Genomic DNA, 25,597 nt, shown 5'->3' with positions numbered 1-25,597 from the left:
CCTTGGACGGTGAGGAGAGAGGAAGTGAAGGGGCAGGTGTTGCATCTTTTGCGTGGGCATGGGGTGGTGCCATAGGAGGGGGTTGAGGAGTAGGGGGTGATGGAGGAGTGGACCAGGGTGTCCCGGAGGGAGCGATCCCTACGGAATGCCGATAAGGGGGGTGAAGGGAAGATGTGTTTGGTGGTGGCATCATGCTGGATTTGGTGGAAATGGCGGAGGATGATCCTTTGAATGCGGAGGCTGGTGGGGTGATAAGTGAGGACAAGGGGGACCCTATCATGTTTCTGGGAGGGAGGAGAAGGCGTGAGGGTGGATGCGCGGGAGATGGGCCAGACACGGTTGAGGGCCCTGTCAACGACCGTGGGTGGAAAACCTCGGTTAAGGAAGAAGGAGGACATGTCAGAGGAACTGTTTTTGAATGTAGCATCATCGGAACAGATGCGACGGAGGCGAAGGAACTGAGAGAATGGGATGGAGTCCTTACAGGAAGCGGGTTGTGAGGAGCTGTAGTCGAGATAGCTGTGGGAGTCGGTGGGTTTGTAATGGATATTGGTGGACAGTCTATCACTAGAGATTGAGACAGAGAGGTCAAGGAAGGGAAGGGAAATAGGTGGGTAAAGGAAAATCTTTATAATTTATTGGAAAAAAAAGGAAGGGGGAAACAGATCATCAAAAGATGTTAACGACAATAGTACAATAGAACACATAGGTGTTAAAGTTAAAGTTGGTGTGGTGATAGACTGTCCACCAATATCCATTACAAACCCACCGACTCCCACAGCTATCTCGACTACAGCTCCTCACAACCCGCTTCCTGTAAGGACTCCATCCCATTCTCTCAGTTCCTTCGCCTCCGTCGCATCTGTTCCGATGATGCTACATTCAAAAACAGTTCCTCTGACATGTCCTCCTTCTTCCTTAACCAGGTTTTCCACCCACGGTCGTTGACAGGGCCCTCAACCGTGTCTGGCCCATCTCCCGCGCATCCGCCCTCACGCCTTCTCCTCCCTCCCAGAAACATGATAGGGTCCCCCTTGTCCTCACTTATCACCCCACCAGCCTCCGCATTCAAAGGATCATCCTCCGCCATTTCCACCAAATCCAGCATGATGCCACCACCAAACACATCTTCCCTTCACCCCCCTTATCGGCATTCCGTAGGGATCGCTCCCTCCGGGACACCCTGGTCCACTCCTCCATCACCCCCTACTCCTCAACCCCCTCCTATGGCACCACCCCATGCCCACGCAAAAGATGCAACACCTGCCCCTTCACTTCCTCTCTCCTCACCGTCCAAGGACCCAAACACTCCTTTCAAGTGAAGCAGCATTTCACTTGCATTTCCCCCAACTTAGTCTACTGAATTCGTTGCTCCCAATGTGGTCTCCTCTGCATTGGAGAGACCAAACGTAAACTGGGCGACCGCTTTGCAGAACACCTGCGGTCTGTCCGCAAGAATGACCCAAACCTCCCTGTCGCTTGCCATTTTAACACTCCACCCTGCTCTCTTGTCCACATGTCTGTCCTTGGCTTGCTGCATTGTTCCAGTGAGGCCCAACGCAAACTGGAGGAACAACACCTCATCTTCCGACTAGGGACTTTACAGCCTTCCGGACTGAATATTGAATTCAACAACTTTAGGTCGTGAGCTCCCTCCCCCATCCCCACCCCCTTTCTGTTTCCCCCTTCCTTTTTTTTCCAATAAATTATAAAGATTTTCCTTTTCCCACCTATTTCCATTATATAAAAAAAAACCCCCACTAGAGCTATACCTTGAGTGCCCTACCATCCATTCTTAATTAGCACATTCGTTTAGATAATATCACCAACTTTAACTTTAACACCTATGTGTTCTATTGTACTATTGTCGTTGACATCTTTTGATGATCTGCTTCTATCACTGCTTGTTTGTCCCTACAACCACATCCCCCCCCTCCACCTCTCTCACTCTCTATCTCTCCGCCCCCCACACACACACCTTAAACCAGCTTATATTTCAACTCTTTCTTGGACTCGAACTCAAGTTCTGTCGAAGGGTCATGAGGACTCAAAACGTCAACTCTTTTCTTCTCCACCGATGCTGCCAGACCTGCTGAGTTTTTCCAGGTAATTCTGTTCTTGTTTTGGATAATCCTTTTGTTCTTCAGTACCTTTTGTTTGTTTTGTGTAAATATGAAAATATATATCATCCATATCTGAAAGCTAAATTTTCACATGATTCTGAGAGTTCACTTTGCTGTTAAAATATCCTCGCTTTCCAGCCCATTCCATTATGAAGGAATAGTATTAATATTGAATTGACCACTTGCTTTGCGGGCAATTTTCACTTTCAACCATTATGTGGTTGATGGCCTGGATCGCCTGCTCTTTGGAGAAGCTGTCAGAAATCAATAGAAATGAAAGTTGGCGGTTTGATAATCAAGTATACAGCAAAGGAAGGAAAAAAGCAGACTGACCATATCTTATCAAATACGGAATGGACTGTTGAGAATTGACATAAACAAGTACCTGGAATCCTCTGGCAATGACAGAACATGAGGTAGTCATGACAGAACATGAGGTAGTCATCCACACAAATTACAAAGACTATTCCTGGGCTTTGTGGTGCTCACCAGGGAAATCAAGCATCAGGACAGCAGGATTTGAGAGAGCTGTACAAGTGACAGGCAAGAAATATTTTAAGTAGAGATGTCATACCTGTTTCCTTGCCCAGGTGAAATACTTTACTCACTGGCCTTGTTCTGAGATTGTGCTTCACTGCTTTGGTGGTGATTTCCAACATATTGATTTCGAATTTTTATTACTTTGGAACCTACATAGTTTGATCAACACCTCTCAGCTGTCTTCCTTCTGTTCAGTATGGGAGCTTCTGATGCAGCTCTATCTTGGACCACAGTTGGGGAACTGTGTAGAAATATCAGCAGCAGCAGCTTTCTCCTCAACCACCTGCTGCTCTATAGGAGAAAGGTGATGAGCGCAGAGCACCAGCTCGCAGAAGGCGATACCTCCTACACAGGGCTTACAGGCAGAGGATTAGCTTCCCAGACATGACTGGGCACCAGTGCTTTAGGGTACTCATAATTTCACATCAGTTGTTTGCCTGACATTTGCAGAACTCCTGGATGAAGACCTCCTGCCAAGTGGGCCAGGTGGGCATGCATTGCCAGTTGCTGTAAAAGTCACCTCAGCCCTTAATTTCTTTGGCTCTGTCTCCTTCCAGGAATTGGTAGGTAATATTTGTAGAATCTCACGATCTGTTGCTTGCAAGTGCATCTCACAAAGAGCGATGCCATGTTTGCTGGAGCTGGGACTTCTCTACTGCTGAGGCTAGTCACAATGAACAGATGCTCAGATTTGCCACTCTGACTGGCTTCCCACAGGCCCAGGGAGCCATCAGTTGCACCCATGCGGCATTATTTGCCTCAATCATTCTGGAGTCTTCCTCAACCAAAAAGGCTTTCATTCCATCAATGTCCAGCTCATCTACAACCACAAAAAGATCATCATGCATGTCTATGCAAGATTTGCAGGGAATTACCATGATGCTTGCATCCTGTGTCACTTAAGCCTCCCTGAGACCTCCACACCCTGATGCAGAATTAGTTGATGCCCCCTTGGAGACAAGGGCTACCCTCTGAAGATATAGTTGATCATATCTGAGGAGCCCAGGCACTGATGCCCAGGAAAGCATAATAGAAGCTACTTGATCACCAGAGCTGTGATAGGGAAAGCAATTGGGATGCTGAAGCTGCCCTATAGGTGGCTTGACAGATCTGGAAGCGTCCCTCAGCTTGCGCCAGCCAGGGTATCTAGAATAATAATGGTCTGCACAATTGCACAAGATAGATCAGCAGCAAGGACAGGAGCTGCAGAAGGCGGAAGGTGCTGAGCACTCCAACTGTTCACAAGAGGAGGTAAAGATGGTGTTGGAAGAGAAGTATGATGTTGAGACGACAACAGCAGCCACGCATGGAACTGTCCGGGATGCCTACAATAGCCTGATTCAGACATCTGACCTCCAATTAATGTCCTTTAGGAAGGAAATCTGTCATCCTTACCTGGTCTGGTCTATACATGACTCCAGACCCATAGCAATGTGATTGACTCTTAAATGCCCTCTGAAATGGGCTAGCAAGCCACTCAGTTGTGACAAACTGCTACAAAGTCACAAAAAAGGAATGAAACCGATCGGACCACCCAGCATCGAGTGAGGCACCATAAACGACAATGGCAATCACAGCCCTGTCGAACCTGCAAAGTCATCCTTACTAACACCTGGGGGCTAGTTTCAAAATTGTGAGTGCTGCCTCACAAACTAGTCAAGCAACAGCCTGACATAGTCATCCTCACGAAATCATTATACCTTACAGATAATGCACCACCATAACCATCCCTGAGTATGTCCTGTTCCACCGGCAGGACAGGCCCAGCAGAGGCGGTGGCACAGTGGTATACAGTCAGGAGGGAATTGCCCTGGGAGTCCTTAAAGTTGGCTCCGGACCCCACGAAGTCTCATGGCCTCAGGTCGAACATGAGCAAGGAAACCTCCTGCTGATTACCACATACCGTCCTTCTTCAGCTGATGAATCAGTGCTCCTCCATGTTGAACACCACTTGGAGGAAACACTGAGGGTGGCAAGGGTGCAGAATGTACTCTGGGTGGGGGACTTTAGTGTCCATCACCAAGAGTGGCTCAGTAGCACCACTACTGACCAAGCTGGCTGAGTCCTAAATGATGTTGCTGCTAGACTGGGTGTGTGGTAGGTGGCGAGGGAATGAACAAGGGGGAAAAACATACTTGACCTCATCCTCACCAACCTGCCTGCCACAGATGGATCTGTCCATGACAGTATCGGCAGGAGTAACCACCTCATAGTTGTTGTGGAGATGAAGTCCCACCTTCACATTGAGGATACCCTCATCGTGTTGTGTGGCACTACTACTGTGCTAAATAGGATAGATTTTGAACAGATCTCGCAACACAAGACTGGGCATCCATGAGGTGCTGTGGGCCATCAGCAGCACAATCTGTAACCTCATGGTCCGGCATACCCCCCACTCCACAATTACCCTCAAGCCAGGGGATCAACCCTGGTTCAATGAAGAATGCAGGAGGGCATGCCAGGATCGATACCAGGCATACCTAAAAATGAGGTGTCAACCTGGTGAAGCTATAACACAGGACTACTTGCACGCCAAACAGCATAAGCAGCAAGTGATAGACAGGGCTAAGCCTTCTCACAACCAATGGATCAGATCTAAGCTCTGCAGTCCTGCCACATCCAGTCGCGAATAGTGGTGGACAATTAAACAACTCACTGGAGGAGGAAGCTCCGCAAATATCCTCATCCTCAATGATGGAGGAGGCCAGCACAAAGATAAGGCTGAAGCATTTGCTACAATCTTCAGCCAGAAGTGCCGAGTGGATGATCCATCTCAGCTTCCTCCGGAGGTCCCCAGCATCACAGATGCCAGTCTTCAGCCAATTCGATTCACTCCATGTGATATCAAGAAATGGCTGAAGGCACTGGATAGTGTAAAGACTATGGGCCCTGACAATAGTACTGAAGACTTGTGTTCCAGAACTTGCTGCACTCCTAGCCAAGCTATTCTAGTACAGCTACAACACTGGCATCTACTTGGCCATGTGGAAAATTGCCCAGGTATGTCCTATACACAAAAAACAGGACAAATCAAACCCGGCCAATTACCACCCCATCAGCCTACTCTCGATCATCAGTAAAGTAATGGAAGGGGCCAACAACAATGCCATCAAGCGGCACTTGCTTAGCAATAACCTGCTCACTGATGCCCAGTTTGGGTTCCGCCAGGGCCATTCAGCTCCTGACCTCATTACAGCCCTGGTTCAAACATGGACAAAAGAGTTAAACTCCTGAGGTGAGGTGAGAGTGACTGCCCTTGACATCAAGGTGGCATTTGACCGAGTGTGGCATCAAGGAGCCCTAGCAAAACTGGAGTCAATGGGAATCAGGAGAAAACTCTCTGCTGTTTGGAGTCATACCTAGCACAAAGGAAGATGGTTGTGGTTGTTGAAGATCAGTCATCTCAGCTCCATGACATCACTGCAGGGATTCCTCAGGGTAATGTTCTTGGCCCAACCATCTTCAACTGCTTCATCAATGACCTTCCTTCCATCATAAGGTCAAAGGTTGGGATGCTCGCTGATGATTGCACAATGTTTAGCACCATTCGCAACTCCTCAGGCACTGAAGCAGTCCATGTCCAAATGTAGCAAGACCTGGATAACATCCAGGCTTGGGCTGACAAGTGGCAAGTAACATTCACGCCACAAAAAGTGCCAGGCAATGACCGTCTCCAACAAGAGAGGATCCAACTATAGCCCCTTGATGTTTTATGGCATTACCATCACTGAATCCCCCAATATCAACATCCTGGGCATTACCATTGACCAAAAACTGAACTGGACTAGCCATATAGATACTGTGGCTACAAGGGCAGGTCAGAGGTAGGAATAATGCAATGAGTAACCCACCTCCTGACTCCCCAAAGCCTGTCCACCACCTGCAAGGCACAAATAAAGAGTGTGATGGAATACTCCCCACTTGCCTGGATGAGTGCAGCTCCCACAACACTCAAGAAGCTTGACACTATCCAGGACAAAGCAGCCCACTTGATTTGCACCAGCTCCAAACATTCGCTCCCTCCACCACCAACACATAGTAGTAGCAGTGTGTACCATCGATAAGATGCATTGCAGGAGCTCACCAAGGTTCATTCGACAGCACCTTCCAAACCCACGACCACTACCATCTAGGACAAGGGCAGCACTTAGATGGGAACATCACCATCTCGAAGTTTCCCTCTAAATCACTCACCATCCTGACTTGGAAATATATTGCCATTCCTTCACTGCCGCTGGGTCAAAGTCTTGGAACTCCCTCCCTAACAGCACTGTGGGCGTACCTACACCATATGGAGTGCAGCGGTTCAAGAAGGCAGCTCACCACCACCTTCTCACGGGCAACAAGGGTTGGGCAATAAGTGCTGGCCCAGCCAGCAAAGCCCACATCCCATGGATGAAAAAAAAACTGAAGCAGAGTAGCCATCTGGCACATAAAAGTACTGAATCCAACTGGCAACCGGGGTGAGGGGGGTGACGAGGGGTCAGAAGTGGAAGCACTTTGAGCAAAGCCCCCCACACCCATAAATTCTTTTTTTCCATCTTCCCCACCATGGCCCACCTGCAAATCCCTGCTAGTCAAGAGCTGGAGAACACATTCCTGCACTTCGGTGAGGCACTGAAGGGTCAAAGCAAGGTTTTCATCAGTTCTACCCAAAGTGGCATTCTGAGTGAGCAGGCCATTGGTCAAGGTCAGTATGGACTCAGTGGAGCGCCATGTTTGATGGTTCATGCAAGAAGACATAGACATGGACATTAGACATAAACATTAGTGCAAAGGCCTGAGACATCGTGACACTCATAATAGAGATGGACTTGCCTTAAATGTCAGTTTTTCTGCTGGCCCCTATCAGAAATCCTGGCCTCTGTCTGTCCATGCTGCCGTTCTTGATATGGGCCTAGTTCCGCTTCCCAAACCTTTCTACTCTTCGATTGAAGGAGACAGAAGTCCTGAAAGTTCAGTTTATGTATTCCAGGGTTGTTTATGAAATTAACATATGTGGACTCAGGCAGGATACTTACCTCCCGAGGTAAGTTGATGCTATCCTGTAGCAAAACGTTCCATCGTTTGTCCAAACCATAGGGGTCACATAGCAAGTGTAGCACTGCAGCTAACTGCATCCAGAGGAAGACAGCCATGTAGCACCACTGACAGTAAAGGCCACATGAATCATCATGGCTTGGATCAGTGGACGATCGTGGATACGTGAGAGGAGAAGTGCAGTGCATAAAAAGAAGCCTGGGATAGAGATAAAAGGATTTGGAAAACAAGGGAGAATGGAGAGATAGGGAGGTTCGAGAGAAAGAGTGCAGAGCAACAACTAAAAACCTATTGATTGTCACATATAATTCTATGGTGTGAAATAACCGGGTCACCACATTTAATCGACTATCATAAATTCTGTAGGATAATTGCTGACGTATATTAAAAAAAAAGGATTTGAGAACTAAAAGAGAGGAGATTTGGAAGCTTGATATTCCTTGGTACAAAGTATTCAGGAAAGCTAAGGAAGGAAAAAGAGGAGGTAGGGTGGTAGTTTTGAATAAGAAAAAGATTACAGTGCTAGAGGAAATGTCATTAGTTGAAGGACAGATAAGTATATGGAAAATCCTTCCTAACATTGTGTTGGCAGTCAGATTGCTAAACTGCCATATCACTCAGCTAACCCTTTTGAACACTGGTATCTGCAGCAGTGATGGCAGCAGTCTGAGCCTTCATGGCAGCAAGCTGAGCTGCATGTGAGCAGTTGGGGCATGCATGGCAGCAAGCTGAACTTAGGTGACTTCAGTCTGAACCTCCACTGCAGCACCTAGACGTTGGATGGCATCTACTTCTGCTGCATTGAAAGCTGAGACATCTGCCATCACATGCTACATCATGGAGCTCACCACCACTTCTGTGCTGGAGAGAATGGACTCAAAGAAAGACCTGCACAAAGCCCTGTGCCAGATAGGTGCCAAGCCCCTCTATACTCCCTTGCATAGAGAGTGGTCAAGAAAACAGAGAATGGGTGTAAATAGGGCTTTTTCAAGTTGGCATGCAGTGAATAGTGGAGTGCTGCAAAGATCAGTGCTGGGGCCTCAGCTATTTACAATCTATATTAATGACTTAGATGAAGAGGCAGAGAGTAATGTAAATTTGCTGATGGTACCAAACTAGGTGGTAAGGTAAATTGTGGGGAGGACACAGAGAGGCTGCACAGAGATTTAGACAGGTTATGTGAGTGAGCAACAAGATGGCAGATGAAGTATAATATAGGGAAGTGTGAAGTTATTCACTTTGGTCATAAGAATAAATAAGGGGAATATTTTTTAAAAGATGAGAAACTTGTAAGTGTAGATGTTCAAAGAGACTTGGGTGTACAAGAAACGCAGAAAGTTAGCATGCAGGTGCAGCAAGCATTTAGGGAAGCAAATGGCATGTTGGCCTTTATTACAAGGAGATTAGTATACAGGAATAAAGAACTCTTAAGACAGTTGAATGAGGTTTTGGTGAGATCACATCTGGAGTACTGTATGTAATTTTGGTCTCTACATTTAAGAAAGGACATACTTGCACTGGAAATGGTACTGTGAAGGATCACTAAGCTGGTCCCTATGATGAGAGAGTTCTCCTATGATGAGAAGCTGAGTAAATTGGGCTTATATTCTCTGGAGTTTAGAAGAATGAGAGGTGATCTCACTGAAACCTACAAGATTCGGAAGGGGCTTGACAGAATGGACGCTGAGAGATTGTTTCCATTGGTCAAGGAGTCCAAAACACAGGGACACAGTCTCAGGATAAGGGACCGATCATTTAGGGCTGACATGAAGAGAAATTTCTTCACTCAAAGGGCTGTGAATCTTTGGAATTTTCTACCCCAGAGGGTTGTGGATGCTCCATTGTTGAATACATTTAAGGCTGGGATAGACAGATTTTTCGTCTCTCAGGGAATTAAGGGATATGGGGAGCAGGCAGGAAAATGGAGTTGAATCCAAGATCAGCCATGATTGTAGTTAATAGCAGAGCAGGCTTGATGGGCCGTGTGGTCTACTCTTGCTCTTATTTCTTGTGTTCTTATGCTTCCAGCCACAGCAGGTTTTCTGGCACGCCTGCCAATTAACCAAATATTTCATTTTGTCTTTTTCTGTACACCACCCCACCAAAGCCCTCATCTGAGTCCTCTATAGCAGAACTTGTGTACAACCTCACCCTCCGTGGAGGTGGCACCTAAACAACCCATTCCCCTTGTCTTGGCAGCTTTGAATATACTCTAATATATTGTTAATTTTTATAAACTAATTATAAATATTTGGCTGCAATGTCTGAGCTTTCCTTACAGTTTTGTTACTAATTTTGTGTCATTCTGTATTAATCCCAACCAAGATCATTGTGGCTGCTGATTTGTATAGGCATTATTTTGTAATAACATTGTTCTCTTTATATTGCTGAATTGCATCAAAAAAGTTTTCAGTTTAGCCTGAAGCAGCATATACTGTGGAGTCTGTCCTTGTACCTTTATTATTCATTCATGGGATTTGGGCATCACTGGCAAGGCCAGCATTTATTGCCTATCTCCAATTACCCTTGAGAAGGTGAAAGTGGGCCACATTCTTCAACCTCTGCAGTCTGTATGGTGAATGTGCACCCAATGTATGGCAGTTAATGAGTTCACTATTTCTAATTCAATAATGTTTAATTACGGAATAACTATTGAAGGGGAACATAGGAACGGGAATAGGCCATTCAGCCAGTTGACCATGTTCTGCCAAACAATTAGCATTCCCACCGTGCTAAATGGGATAGATTTCAAACAAATCGAGAACTCAAAACCGGACATCCACGAGGCACTGTGGTCCATCAGCAGCAGAATTGTACTCACTCAACCACAATCTGTAACCTCATGGCCCCACATATCCCCCACAAGAATAAACAAAAAACTTGAAAGAGAAAAATATCAAAGGAATATGGTGAATGAAATATGGAATAGACCAACTGGATTGCTCTTCAAAAGAGCTAGCACAGACTCCTCCTTCTGTACTATACTATGCTATGGTTCTATTATTCTATGAAAAGTGATTCATTGAGTATGGCTGTGCTGAAAACATTATGAAATACTGATATAAGTATATACTTAGAGAACATAAATAGTTATAGGACTGCAAGTTCTTTCCTTTTTTCTATTTTTGGCTTCAGGGGAGTTTTCTTAACTGCCTGACATCGATAACTACCACAAAAAGAAGAAATACTTTTACTAAAATTATTATTTTCCTTTCCTGTAAATCAGTGGATAAATTTATGATCACGTTGTTGGATGCCAAGCACCAAGATGTATGTTTCGCTGCTTGTGGAGTACTTATAAACCTTACAGTTGATAAAAGCAAACGATCCACACTGAAACAGGATGGAGGGATAAAAAAGTAAGTATAAAACTCCAATTAACCAATATTCCAATAAGTGCCTCTTTTCTTGCAGGTATTTTTAACACCTGGCTTATAAGGAGAAATAGGTCTGCACTGGAGTGCTACTTTGGGTGCGTTAGAGTGCTTAAGTTGGAGTTTGGTGAGTGAGGGTGTTCAGTGAAGAGGGGAAGAAGTGCTTCTTTCTTTTCTACCTGTCCTCAGCCTCCAGTAGCTGGTTCTTTCTTAGCTACAGGGGAAGGAGCTGATGAATGTCATAGGACCCCATAAAGCAGCGGAGAAAGAGAGCCAAGAGTTTACAGATAAAATCTAAAAGTGACATCATAGGAGTCCCGTAAGTTGATTGGTTGGTAGGTATAAGCCTTTCCGGATTCAGCACAGAGGAGACATTTATTGAGTGACCGGTGAGATATTACATTATACCACACTGTAGTAAACACTTTATATAAATTTTAAGGCTTGTCAGTGCAGCTCAGTCATCTGAAATGTGCATCCTGCAGGCAGTGGGAAGTTTTGCAGGCACAAAGTGCCCTCGATGAAGTAGGAAGTGCCACCAGCTGCAGAAACTTGAGCTCCAGGTTGCAGAACTCAAGCGGCAATTGGAGTCACTGTGATGCATCCGCAAGGCTGAGGATTATGTGGAATAGCATGTTTAGAGAGGTAGTCACACCGCAGCTAAGAAGTACACAGGCAGAGATGGAATGGGTGACCACCAGAGTACCTAAGAGAAACAGACAGGTAGTGCAGGAATCCCCTGAGGTTATCTCGCTCTCTAACTGTTTTTCATTTTGGATACTGGTGAGCGAGATGGTTCCTCAAAGAACTCTAGCAAGAGCCAAGTTTGTGGCACCATGGATATCTTAGCTGCACAGAATGGGAGGAGGAAGAGTGGAAGTGCTACAGTGGTAAGGGATTCCATAATTAGGGGAGCAGACAGGTGTTTCTGTGGCAATAGAAGTGGTCCCAGGATGGTATGTTGTGTCCCTGGTGCCAGGGTCAAGGATGTCACTGAGCAGCCGCAGGACATTCTTCTGGGGGAGGTTGAACAGCCAGAAGTTGTGGCCCAAAGTGGGACCACTGACACAGGTAGGAAAAGGGATGAGGTCCTGAAAGCAGATTTTAGGAACTTCTGAAGGGAATTGAAAAGCAGAACCTCAGGAGCAGTAATCTTAGGATTACTCCCAGTGCCATGTACGAGTGAGCGTAAGAATAGGAAGATTGAGCAGTTCAACACATAGCTGGATAAATGGAGTAGGAGGGAGAGTTTTAGATTTCTGGGGCAGTTGGGACCTGTACAAGGAGGATGGGATACACCTTAACAGGACTGGGATTAATGTCCTCGCAGGGAGATTTGCTAGTGATGTTGGGGAAGGTTTATACTAGATTGCTAGGGGGATGGGAACCTAAGGGGAAATTCAGAGTGGAGAGGAGAAAAACTGGCAGTGGGAAGTAAACAAGTATTAACTGATAAGGAGGATACATCAGAGAGTAGTATCAAAGTAAATAGAATACTTGGAGAGTTTGATAGATTTAGAATAGGCAATAGTAAGTCATTAGATGGGGTCAGAATAAGGGGGAAAGTAAAAAAGTCTAAATCAGGGTTAATGTGCATGTATCTGAATGCACCGAGTGTGTTTAATGAGGCTGTTGAACTACAAGCACAGGCACTGGCACAGGTAGACAAATGGAACCATGACATTATTGCTATAACAGAGACCTCGGTCAAAGAAGGGCAGGACTGGGCGTTAAATATTCCTGGGTACAAGGTGTTTAGGAGAGAGAGGCAAGGAAGAAAAGTGGGGAAGTGGCAATATTGATTAAAAATGGCATTACAGTACTGGAGAGAAAGGATGTTCTAGAGGGGTAAAGGACAAAATCTCTCTGGCTACAAGTAATGAATGAAAAAGGTGTAATAACATTGATTGGTGCAGTATATGGACCACCAACTTGTGGAAGGGATGTAGAGAAGCAAATTAGCAAAGAAATTACATAGAGGTGCAAGAATTATAGAGTAATTATAATGGAGGACTTCAATTATCCAAATATAGACTGTGATAGGAATAGTGCAAAGAGACAAGAGGGGTGAGAGTTCCTGGAAGGTGTTCAAGATCATTTTCAGCAGCAGTATATTTCTGGTCCGACAGGAGGTCAGGCACTGTTGGACCTGATTCTGGAGAATGAATTGGCCCAAGTGGATCAAATATCAGTGGGAGAGCATTCAGAGGACAATGCCCATTGTACCATAAGATATAGGTTGGCCATGGAAAAGGACAAGGAACAATCCAGAGGAGAGATAATTAACTGGGGGAAAGCCAACTTTGATGGGATGAAAATGCACCTGAGTTAAATGAGTTGGAATCAAATGTTGGCAAAGAAGATGGTGGCTGAACAGTGGGCCACCTTCAAAGAAAAAGTACTGCAGGCAAGGTCAAGGTATATTCCCTTGAAGGGGAAAGGTAGGACGAATAAATCCAGAGTGCCCTGGATGATGAGAGAGAGTTAGAGGTGAAGATAAAAAGGAAGAAGTGTGCATTCAACAGATGTCAGGTAGAAAATACAATAGAGAATCAGGCTGAATACAGAAGGACCAGAGAGAACGTGAAAAAACTAATAAGAAAAGCAAGGAGAGAACATGAAAAAAGACTGGCTGCTAACATAAAAGGGAATCCCAAGGTCTACTTTAAGCATATAAATAATAAAAGGGTGGTAAAAGAAAGAGTAGGGCCGATTAGGGATAAAAGAAAGGGGACTTGCGTGTGGACACAGGAGAAATAGCAAAGATATTAAACAAGCACTTTGCATCTGCCTTTACAAAGGAAGAAATGCTACCCAGGCCAAGATGAGAGAGGTGATAACTTGAACACTAGAATAATTTATAAATGAGAAGGAAGAGTTGTTAGAAAGGCTATCTTTACTTACAATAGATAAGGTACCAGGACCAGATGAGATGCATCCAAGGGCACTGAGAGAAGTGAGAGTGGAAATAGCAGAGGCACTAGTGATAATCTTCAAGTTTTCCTTAGACATAGGGGAGGTGCCAGAGGACTGGAGAATTGCAAATGTTACACCCTTGTTCAAAAAGGGGTGCAAGGATAAAGCTGGCAACTACAGACCAGTCAGTTTGACTTCAGTAGTAGGGAAAATTCTGAAAACTATAGTTCTGGACAAAATCAATAGTCACTTAGACAAGTGCAGGATAATTAAGGAAGGCCAGGAAGTATTCATGAAAGGGAAAATCATATTTAACTAACTTGCTGGAGTATATTGAGGATGGAACGAAAAAGGTTGATCAGGGCAATGCTGTTGATGTGGTGCATATGGATCTTCAAAAGGCATTTGATACAGTGCCACACAACAGACTTGTGAGCAAAATTCTGGCTTATGAAATAAAAGGAAAGTAGGCACTTGGATAAGAAATTGGCTGAGTGACAGGAAACAGTGTAGTGATGGATGGTTGTTTTTTCATATTGGAGGGAGGTTTGTACTGGAGTTCCCCAGGGGTCAGTGTTCGGACTCTTGCTCTTCCTAATATATATTAATGACCTTGACTGGTGTTCAGGGTAAGGTTTCAAAATTTGGAGATGATATGAAGATTGGCAATGTTGTCACCTGTGACAAAGATAGTCTTGAACTTCAAAAGGACATAAGGTGGAATTGTCCCAGAATTGCACTAAGTGCAGTAGGGGGGTGAAAAATGATGTTTTACCCACCTCCTGCAAGGGCAGATTTTCCCGCCATTTTGTCCGCTTTCTGCCTCATAAATTATGCAGTCACGGGAAACATGCCGTCTTGCTGGCGAGTGGCCTCTGATTTACCCGCCACGCTGTTACCATGTTGCTTCCTCACTCTGGATATTTAAACTGCAGCTGCACACACAATTCTCAATGCTTACAGTCCAGGACTGCTTCACTGAAGACATGGCCCCGAAAGCCAAGTTCAGTGATCCTTTGAATACTTTTTGGAGACCCACCGTGGTGTCCTCGACCCCTGCTCTGGTCACTTATGTACAGTTCTGAAACACATCAACATGCCTGGATGATCCAGCATGGGGTTTGATTCTGGCGAGCAGGGCTTATAATGAGATGCTAAAGTATCGAAATTAGGTTCTCGACATGCAGCAGCGGGAAATGCGGCCCACCATTGACGGGTGGAGTGGACAATTGCAAATTGGTTTTATGACAACATGAAACCAATTTTTGGCCTTCTCAACATATTGTCTGCTCACACTGCCAAACACAACCGCTGCCAACAGGAGCAGAAAATGCTGGACATGTTGGTAGATTGGACCGACAAGTGGCAGATGAAATTCAATGCAGAGAAGTGTGAGGTGATTCATTTTGGCAGAAGAATATGGTGAGACATTATAAAACAAAGGGAGAAACTCTAAAGGAGGTGCAGGAACAAAGGGACCTCAGTGTATATGTACGTAAGTCATTGAAGATGGCAGGGTATGTTGAGAGAGCAGTTAATAAAGCATATAGTATCTTAGGCTTTATTAATAGGGGCATTGAGTACAAGAGTGAGGAGGTCATGTTGAACCTGTATAAAGACACTAGTTAGGCCTCATCTGGAGTACTGCACCCAGTTCTGGGTGCCATAACCAAGGAAGGATGTGAAGGCATTGGAGGGAGTATAGAGGAGATTCACAAGAATGATGCCAGGCATAAAGAACTGTAGCTTTGAGGATAGATTGGAGAGTTTGGGACTGTTTTCCTTGGAGAAAAGAAGGCTGAGAGGAGACTTGCTAGAGGTATTCAAGATCCTGTGGGGTATGGACAGGATGAATAGTGAGAAACTGTTCGCACTCAGCATCAAGAGCTAGAGGGTAGAGATTGAAAATAATTGGCAAAAGGAGTAAAAGTGAAGTGAGAAATTTTTTCACCCTGAGGGTAGTTGGTGCCTGGAAGAAACTTCTTGAGAGGGTGGTGGAGGCAGGTTAAATTGAGGTATTCAAAAGGGATTTGGATGGCTATCTGAAAAGAAAGAATGTGCAAGATTATGGGAATAAGGCAGGGGAGTGGGACTCAGTAGAATGCTCTTTCAGAGAGCCAGTGTAGACTTGATAGGCTGATTGACCTCCTTCTCCACTGTAAACTTTCTGTGATTCTGAAGCATTTGTAGTTGATTGCTCAACTTGGTTTGGTTTAGTTAAATTGAAGGGTGAATATAAATGAACTACTTAGCTGTGTCTTACCTGTAAGCTAAGTTGAAACATTGGGGTTGAATCTCCATGGAGAACTCCACCGTCTGCAACCATTACTTCAGTGGAAGATCCACAGAAGCCTCTGAGAAACAGCAAAACCATGCCAATGATTGGGAAAATCAACCCCATTTATTTTATAGCTTAATTTTAAAAATACAGACCCTGAATTTCTGCAGGAGTTCTCCAGGTGTGCTGGTGGGAGGCTGGCAGAACCCTCCCCAGAGACGCGTGAACAGTGAAGACAGCTGTTTCCCAAAAGGTTGTGCTGGTCTCCTGCCGAAGTTACAGAACCCCAGTGGAATTTCATGGCCCTGATCATTTTATAAATAAGGCATGTTTATTTTCACCACTTTTGTTTTCGTGAAGTTACTGGGGCTATCTCAGCTGATTCTACTAAAATTTGCAGGGTCAGGATGACCCTTAACTTGCCTCCCACCAATAGGTGCAACTGGGGTGCTCATCTGTTGGGAGCCACAGAGTTGCAGTTTTGGGTAGGGTGGAAGATTGGAAGGTGGGGACTTGGTAAAGGCATGGTCGCCTCCTCCCTAGATTTTACATTGTTCCCTGCAACTGTTCCCATCCCTCCCCCTCACCACCACCTCAATAAGCATTTAATTAATAAAAAATACTTGCATGTGTTTCAGGACTTTGAAATTCCAGCCTAGACGCCCAAGTAGGGTCCACACGTGCCCTTCCCGGGCCTGATGTACCATCCCTGGTGAAATGCTGGGTCCCTCTCCAGTTCCAGAAACACAGGGTCCCCCAGAATTGGGGGCCTAGGGGCTTTCCCACTCCTGTACAAATAAGCTTTTTAAGGATTAGAAAGATGCTGTACCCCTAATGAGGTCCTGTGGAAATCACAACATTAACTCAGGATGGGGCGTAATTTCAAACCCTTCAGCATACTCCTGCCAGGGCTTTAATGGGGATGTACCAAAAGGGCCACAGATTTTGGACCACCATCTGTTTACAAATGTCAAGAGTAACATAACTGATGATTGAAAAGGATATCATCTTTGTTTGAATGTGCTGTATTTTGTTGATTCTAGGTTAATTGACTGCTTGAGAGACTTTGGGCCCACAGACTGGCAATTGGCCAGCCTGGTCTGCAAAACACTTTGGAACTATAGTGAAAAAATAACCAATGCTGTGTTGTGCTTTGGAGAGAAAGAGACTAGTGAACTGCTGGAACTCCTTCCTGCATATTTAGGTATGAACAAAAAATCCTCTTTGCCTGTGATAGTTTTTCTTGAATGTTACCTCCCAAATATCCAATCACCTCAGTGTTACAACAAAGTTGGCCTCTCTTGGTATCCCCTTTCTGGGCGTTGACTAGATGACCTGAGTTCTGCATTCTACTACTTTCTTTTAAAAGCCCAAAATGAATAATGACAGAATTAACTATTGGCTGCAGATTGCACCGTGTATTGCAGCAGTCTGTTCTTTGTCAGCTGGTCAGTGAAGTAAGTCACCCTGGGGAGTTTGTGGCCTACTTTCAGGTTCTGATATAGCCTGTTAAAAAGACACACCATTACCCTATACATGCTTATTTAGCATGTTTAACATAATAAAATGTCCCAAGATGCTTCACAAGAGCATTATCAAACAAAATTTGACACAGGGCACTTAAGGAGATATTGGGGCAGATGACCAAAACTGTGGTCAAAGAGATGGTTTTAAAGAGTGCCTTAAAGGAGGAACAGTAGAGATGGGAAGAGGTTAAGGAAGGGAGGGAATTCTAGAACTTGGGGCCTCAGCAGGCACAATGGTGGAGCAATTAAATTCAGGAATGCTCAAGAGGCCAGAATTGGAGAAGCTCTGATATCTTGAAAGGTTGTAGGGCTGGAGAACATTACCGAGCTAGGAAGGGGTGAGACCATGGAGGTATTTGGAAAGGATGAGAATTTTAAAATTGAGATGTCAGGGGTCAGCAAACACAGGAATAATGGATGAACAGTACATGGTGTGAGTTTGGACTTGGGCAGTGGACATTAAGTTGACCTTAATTTTAAGTGTGTTGAACTTGGGGGGCCAGCCAGGAGTATTTCTGAATAATCAAGTCTAGAGATAACAGAAGTATGGGTGAGGGGTTCAGCAGCTGATCAGCTGAAATGGGCCAAATCAGGAAATGTTACAGAAGTGGAAATAGTAATGGTGGAATATGTGGCCAGAAGCTTGAAGCCAAATATGACACCAAGGATAAGAACAGCCTGGTTCAACCATAGACAGTTGCCAGGAAGAGAGGAGGAGCCAGTGGCAGAAGAGGCAACAGAGTTTGTGGTGGTGACTGAAGACAATGGTTCAGGCTTCCTAGTATTTAGTTGGGGGAAATTTCTGCTCATTTAGCACTGGATAGAGGCCTTGTGGCACAGTGGGTAGTGCCCCTGCCTCTGAGCCAGAAGCTCCACGTTCAAGTCCCACTCCAGGGAAGATGCCTTCGTAATGCGGCCAGACAGGCTGAACATATGCCAATGGCTGGCGGTAAGAGCAGGGGTATTTCCTGGTCAGCCAATGTGGTGGAAAGAAAATTGGAGCCTCTAACGTCACTGTTCATATCTCTGAAATACAACATGCATGGAAAAGTGCATGTTGCCACAGACACTCAGACTCTGAGGACGGGGGCGCATAGTTGGCTGGATGGCCAGTGTGGATCAGATTGGTGCCAATACTCAGGGTTCAATCTCCATCCAGGCTGGGATGGATTCAGGACCTGCATCCTTGTCCTACTTGTGCTGAGGTCATGGTGCTGTTGGTCAGACCTGCCTTTGGACAGAGAACTGAAGAAGTAGCACTGGGTGTTGGGCAAGAAGACTGGCAAGTTAGAAACATTGAAAGGGAGGAAAGAGGTGATGGTGAGCTAAAACTTGGATGTTATCAGCATATAAGTGGAAACTGACGCCATTTTTTTGGATGAAGTTGCCAAAGGGCAGCACGTAGATGAGAAATAGGAGTGGACCAGAGAAAATGAACTGGAAGTGGGATGAGAAGCCATTGTGGTTATGACTGGATAGATAAGAATTGAATCAAGTGGGTGCAGTCCCACCCAGCTGGACAAGGGTGGAGATGCATTGTAGGAGAATGTCGTGATCAACTATGTCAAAGGCTGCAAAAAGATCAAGAAGGACGGTTTACCTTTGTCAGTCACATAAAATGTCATTTGTGACGTGATGATGAAAGTCGATTCGGTACTTTGGCAGGGACAGAAACTTGACTGAAAGGATTCAAATATGGAATTCAGAAGAAATTTCTTCACTCAAGGGTTGTGAATCTTTAGAATTTGCAACCCCAGAGAGCTGTGGGTAGTCAGTTGTATTGTATATTCAAGATGGGAGGTCGATGGACTTTTGGCTATTGAAGAAATTAAAGGATATGGGATAGTTCGGGAAGGTGGAGTTGAGGTAGATGATCAGCTATGATAACCTTTTTGAATTTTGGAACAGGTTTGAAGGGTTAAATGGCCTGCTCGAGCTCCTATTTCTTATGTTTTTAAGAGTTATGGAAAAGATAGTAGAAATCATGGAATGGTTACAGTACAGAAGGAGGCCTTTTGACCCATCATATCTATGCTGACTGTATGCAAGAGCTAGTCCCATCTCATTGCCTTTTTCCCATAACCCTGCAAATGGGCACAGATTTAGGATCTTTTAAGGACTTTGGAGAGTAAAGGGAGATTGGAGATGGAGTGGTAGTTTACAAGGACAAAGGTGTCAAGGGTTAGTTTTTGGAGGAGAGGGATGATGACAGGCAGATTTGAAGGGGACGAGGACAGTATCTGAAGACAGAAAGCCATTAACAATATCAACGCCTGGAAAGAAATTTAGACGGTCAGTAGTTTAGTAGGAATAGAGTCAAGGGAGCAGATCTCTGTAAAAATATTTCCCTAACATCTCTCCTTACTCTTAGTGATTAATTTTAAATTGAAGATTCCTCATAACTGACTCGTCAACCAGAAAATAGTTTTTTTTCATGTTCCCATTGTACTCTAAATGTAGCCTAACAAATGCTTTTTATACCTGCATCATTGCTTTTTTACTCTTGTATTCAAAACCCCTACATATAAAAACGTAAAATTTGCACATTTGTTGTTTCTCTTCCTTTACTGTTGTCGCTTTTTGCTGACTCCGTGTTTTTGATTTATAGTTTTAGAATTTCCTGATCTGGTAGTTTTCTTTTACACTTGCTACTTGCTGATTGATGCATTCTCTAAATGTTCAGTTGACATTTGTTGCAATTTAAAATGAACCACTTAATGAAAGTATAATTAAGGAATTTTCAGGTAGAGCAGGGAAAGGTGCATGAGGTAAAAGACTCTTTTGGGCCCTGAAATTCCACTGTGTATGCAGCTTCTTTAAGAGCTCTGCTGCTCTCCCTACTGCAGAGTTATCAGGTCACATTATTTTTCTAACCATGTCTATGCTCACCCTTAATTGACAGAGAAGATCAAAGTTCATTTTCTTTTGTCAAGATTCCCTTCCCAATCTAATTTTTCCATCCTTACATGGCTTAGGTTCCATAATTAAAAATGACTCTCTCAATTCTCTTCACATAGCCAATTTGTAGATGGTTAGACTACATCTGCACTTGTAAAATTATGTACACACAGCAGTGGTAAGAGATTTTCAGCGTTCGTCTTACATAATGAAAAAAATTGTATCAATTAATTTTTTATATATTATCCCATTCATGTCTAATTATTCCATAAGACATAGGAGCAGAACAAGGCCATTCGGCCCATAAAGTCTGCTCTGCCATTCAATGAGATCATGGCTGATCTGATAATCCTATACTCCACTTTCCTGCCTTTTCCCCATAACCCTTGATTCCTTTACTGATTAAAAATCAGTTTATCTCAGCCTTGAATATACCTAATGACCCAGCCTCTATAGCCCTCTGCGGTTAAGAATTCCACAGATTGACTACCGTCTTGAGAGAAGAAATTCCTCCTCATCTCTGTTATAAATGGGCACCCCCTTACTCTGAGATTATGCCCTCTAGTCCTAGACTCTCCCACAAGGGGAAACAATCTCTCAGCATCTACACTGTCACGCCCCCTAAAAATCTTATGTTTCAATAAGGCCGCCTTTCATTCTTCTAAACTCCAAAGAGTACAGGCCCAATCTAATCAACCTCATCTCATAAGAAAATCCCTCCAGCCCCATTATCAACCTAGTGAACCTTCTCTGGACTGCCTCCAATGCCAGTATATCTTTCCTTAGATAAGGAGACCAAAACTGTTCACTGTATTCTAGGTGTGGTCTAACTAGTGCCTTGTATAGCTTTAGCAAGACTTTCCTATTTTTATACTCCATTCCCTTTGAAATAAAGGCCGACACTCCATTTGCCTTACCTATTACCTGTTGAACTTGTATGCTAGCTTTTTGGGATTCATGCATGAGGACCCCCAAATCCCTCTGTGCTGCAGCTTTCTTCAGTCTTTCTCCATTTAAGTAATATTCAGCTCCTCTATTCTTCCTGCCAAAGTGCATAATCTCACATTTTCCCACATTATAATCCATCTGCCATGTTTTTGCCCACTCACTTAACCTGTCTATATCCCTCTGTAGACTCTTTGTGTCATCCTCACCACTTTCCTTCCCACCTATTTTTGTGTCATCTGCAAACTTGGCGATAGTACATTCATTTCTCTCATCCAAGTCATTAATATATATTGTAAATAATTGTGGCCCCAGCACTGACCCCTGTGGTACTCCACTAGTTACAGGTTGCCATCCTGAAAATGCCCCCCATATCCCAACTTTCTGTGTTCTATTTTTCAGCCAATCCTCTATCCATGCTAATATACTACCCCCAAACATGGGCTCTTGTCTTATTAAGTAGCCTTATGTGTGGTACCTTATTGAACTCCTTTTGGAAATCCAAATATATTACATCTACTGGTTCCCCTTTATCTACCCTGCTTGTTACCTCTTCAAAGAATTCTAATAAATTTGGCAGTTATCCAGTCCTCTGGGACTTTTCCAGAATACAAGGATTCTTGGAAGATTACTACCAGTGCATCCACTATCTCTGCAGCTATTTCCTTTAATATCCTAAGATGCAACCCATCAGGTCCAGGTGACTTATCGGCCTTTAACCCCATTAGTTTCCCTAGTACTTTTTCTCTAGTGATAGTTATTGTATTTATTTCCTTCCTGACTTTTGCCCCATGATTATTTAGTATTTTTGGAATGCTATTAGTGTCTTCTACCGTGAAGACTGATGCAAAGTATTTATTCAACTCTTCTGCCATTTCCTGGTTCCCCATTATTATTTCCTCACCTCATTCTCAGGGGTCTATATTGACTTTGGCTTCTCTCTTCCTTTTTATATATTTAAAGAAGCTTTTACTGTCCGTTTTTATATGACTTGCTAGTTTACCCTCAAAGTTTATTTTCTCTCTTTTTTTGTCATCTTCTGTTGGTTTTGAAAACTTCCCAATCCTCTGGCTTACCACTAATCTTTGCCACATTGTATATTTTTCTTTCACTTTGATTCTATCTTTAATTTCCTTGATTAGCTACAGTTTGTTTATCCCTTTCCTACAATCCTTCTTCCTCACTGGGATATATCTTTGTTGCGAGTCATGAACTACGGCATGACTGCAGGTGATGCAGGTATGGGGACCCAGGGGGTAACGTCCAAGGAGCCTCAGCTCCTGCAATTATCCAACAGTTATGAGGTTCTTGTAAGCTGTGTGGATGAGAGCAGGGACTGCAGGGGGAATGAACAAACTGACCATGGCACTGTGGTACAGGGAGCCATTCAAGTGGGGGGAGGAAATAGGAACATAGTAGTGAGGGGACAGTATAATTATGGGGATAAATACTGTTCTTTGCAGCCATGAGCGTGAGTCCCAATGGCTGTGCTGCCTGCCTGGTGCCAGGGTTAATGACATCTCCTCAGGGCTAGAGAGGAACTTGGAGTGGGAAGGGAGGGATCCAGTTATCATCGTCCACATTGGTACCAACAACGTTGATTGGACTAGAAAGGAGGTTCTGCTGAAAGAATTTGAACTGTTAGGAACTAAATTAAAAAGCAGAACCTCCAAGGTAATAATCTCAGGATTACTACCTGAACCACGGGCAAATTGGCATAGGGTAAATAAAGTCAAGGAGTTAAATGTGTGGCTCAAAGATTGATGTGGAAGAAATAGGTTTCAGTTCATGGGGCACTGGGCATCAGTACTGGGGTAGAAGGGAGCTGTTCTGGCAGGATGGGCTTCACTTGAACCATGCTGGGACCAGTGTCCTGGCGAATCGAATAACTAGGGAGGGCTTTAAACTAAATAGAGGAGGGAGGGTTCTGGAGAGGGGATAAGTAGGCTTACAAAGCAAAAGGATATGGTGGTATTGCAGGGCAGCTACTTAGGTAATGATAGCCAGACTGTGACAGAGTGAGCAAACATGAAAAAAACAGCAGGAAATAGGGTCAAAAGGGGAAAAAATAGTAAAAAGGCAAAATTAATGGCTCTTAAATGCACATAGTATTCAGAATAAAATAAATGAATTAACAGTAGAAATAGAGGTTAATGGGTATGATCTTATAGCCATTATGGAGACATGGTTACAAGATCAAAGCTGGGAACTAAATATTCAGGGGTATGTGACTTTTCAAAAGGACAGGAAAGGGTGGTGGGGTAGCGTTGTTAATACAAGATGGAATAAGTACAAAAACAAGAAATGATCTTGGATCGGAAGATGTGGAATCCATATGGGTGGAGGTAAGAATTAACAAGGGGAAGAAGACACTAATGAGAGTAGTCTATAGGCCCCCTAACAGTAGCTATGCTGTAGGACAGAGAATAAGTCAGGAGATAGTGAGGGCTTGTAAAAAAGGCAGTATATTAATCATGGGTGATTTTAATCTTCATGTAGATTGGGAAAATCAAATTGGCAGAAGTAGCTATGAGCAAGAATTCATAGACTGTATTCGGAACTGTTTCCTAGAACAATATGTTGTGGATCCAACCAGGGATCAGGCTATTTTTGATCTGGTAATGTGTAATGAGGCATATAAATAGTAAAAGGGTGGTAAAAGGAGGAGTGGGGCCGAATAGGGATCTAAAAGGGAATTTACACATAGGTGAAGGGGCCATGGCTGAGGTACTAAATGAATACTTTGCATCCGTTTTTACCAAGTAGATACTACCCAGGCCATGGTGACAGACAAGGAAACTCTGTCATTAAAAAGGTTCAAAATTGATAAGGAGGAAGTGTTGAATAGATTGTCGGTACTTAAAGTTGACAAGGTACCGGGACCGGATAAGATGCATCTAAGGATTTTGAAGGAAGTGAGAGTAGAAATTGCAGGGCCACTGGCTATAATTTTTCAGCCTTCCCTAGACTCAGGGGAGGTGCCAGAGGACTGGAGAATTGCAAATATCACGCACTTGTTCAAAAAAGGTTGTAAAGATAAGCCCAGCAATTACAAACCAGTCAGTTTAATGTCAGTGGTGAGCAAGGTTCTAGAAACAATTATTCAGGATAGAATTAGTAATCACATGGAAAAATATGGGTTGATATAGAGGCCAGAATGGATTTCTAAAAGGAAAATCATATTTAGCTAATTTACTGGAGTTTTTGAAGAGGTAACAAAAAAGGTCAATGAGGGTAATGCTGTTGATGTGGTGTACATGGACTTTCTAAAGGCATTTGATACAGTACCACACAACAGACTTGAGAAAAGTTATCGCCCATGGAATAATAGGAACAATAGCAACGTGGATACAAAATTGGCTGAAAAATAGGAAGCAGAGAGTAATGGTCAATGGATATTTTTCAGGCTGGAGGAATGTTTGTAGTGGAGTTCCTCAGGGGTCGGTATTGGGACCCTTGCTTTTCCCTGATATATATTAATGATCTAGATCTTGGTTTGCAGGGAACAATTTTAAAGTTTGCGGATGATACAAAGCTTGGGAGTGTTGTAAACTGTGAGGAGGAGGACAGTGTAGAACTTCAAAAGGACATAGACAAATTGGTGGAGCGGGCAGATAGGTGGTAGATGAAGTTCAATGCAGAGAAGTGTGAGGTGATGCATTTTGGTAGGAAGAACATTGGACAGACAATATAAGGGGTGACATTTTGAAGGGGGTATTAGAGCAGAAAGACCTGGGTGTATATGTGCATAGATCATTGAAGGTGGCAGGGCAGGTGGAAAGAGCAGTTAATAAAGCATATAGTATCCTGGGCTTTATGAGTAAGGGCATAGAATACAAGAGCAAGGAGGTTATGCTGAATTTATATAAGATACTTGTTAGACCTCAGCTGGAGTATTGTGTACAATTCTGGGTGCCACATTATAGGAAGGATGTGAACACATTGGAGAGAGTGCAG

At 44.0% G+C, this 25,597-nt stretch overlaps 1 protein-coding gene across 8 annotated transcripts in view; it reads left to right on the top strand.

Annotated features, from left to right (window-relative positions):
- armc2 (armadillo repeat containing 2) overlaps positions 1 to 25,597 on the top strand; it is a 204,365-nt gene that overhangs the window by 174,621 nt on the left and 4,147 nt on the right. For 6 of the 8 annotated variants that reach the window (XM_041188576.1, XM_041188579.1, XM_041188577.1 and 3 more), the window contains 2 exons: positions 10,930 to 11,062; positions 17,315 to 17,475. The exons of 1 other annotated variant lie outside the window; for it this stretch is intronic. In XM_041188576.1, the coding sequence (XP_041044510.1) occupies positions 10,930 to 11,062; positions 17,315 to 17,475 (294 nt within the window). The remainder of the gene's footprint in view (positions 1 to 10,929; positions 11,063 to 17,314; positions 17,476 to 25,597) is intronic. One more of the 8 variants, XM_041188581.1, reaches the window with a different exon arrangement.

The sequence above is a fragment of the Carcharodon carcharias genome, chromosome 5 (assembly GCF_017639515.1).
Source record: "Carcharodon carcharias isolate sCarCar2 chromosome 5, sCarCar2.pri, whole genome shotgun sequence".
Classification (NCBI taxonomy): Eukaryota; Metazoa; Chordata; class Chondrichthyes; order Lamniformes; family Lamnidae; genus Carcharodon; species Carcharodon carcharias.
This window is presented reverse-complemented; position numbering and strand designations above follow the sequence as displayed.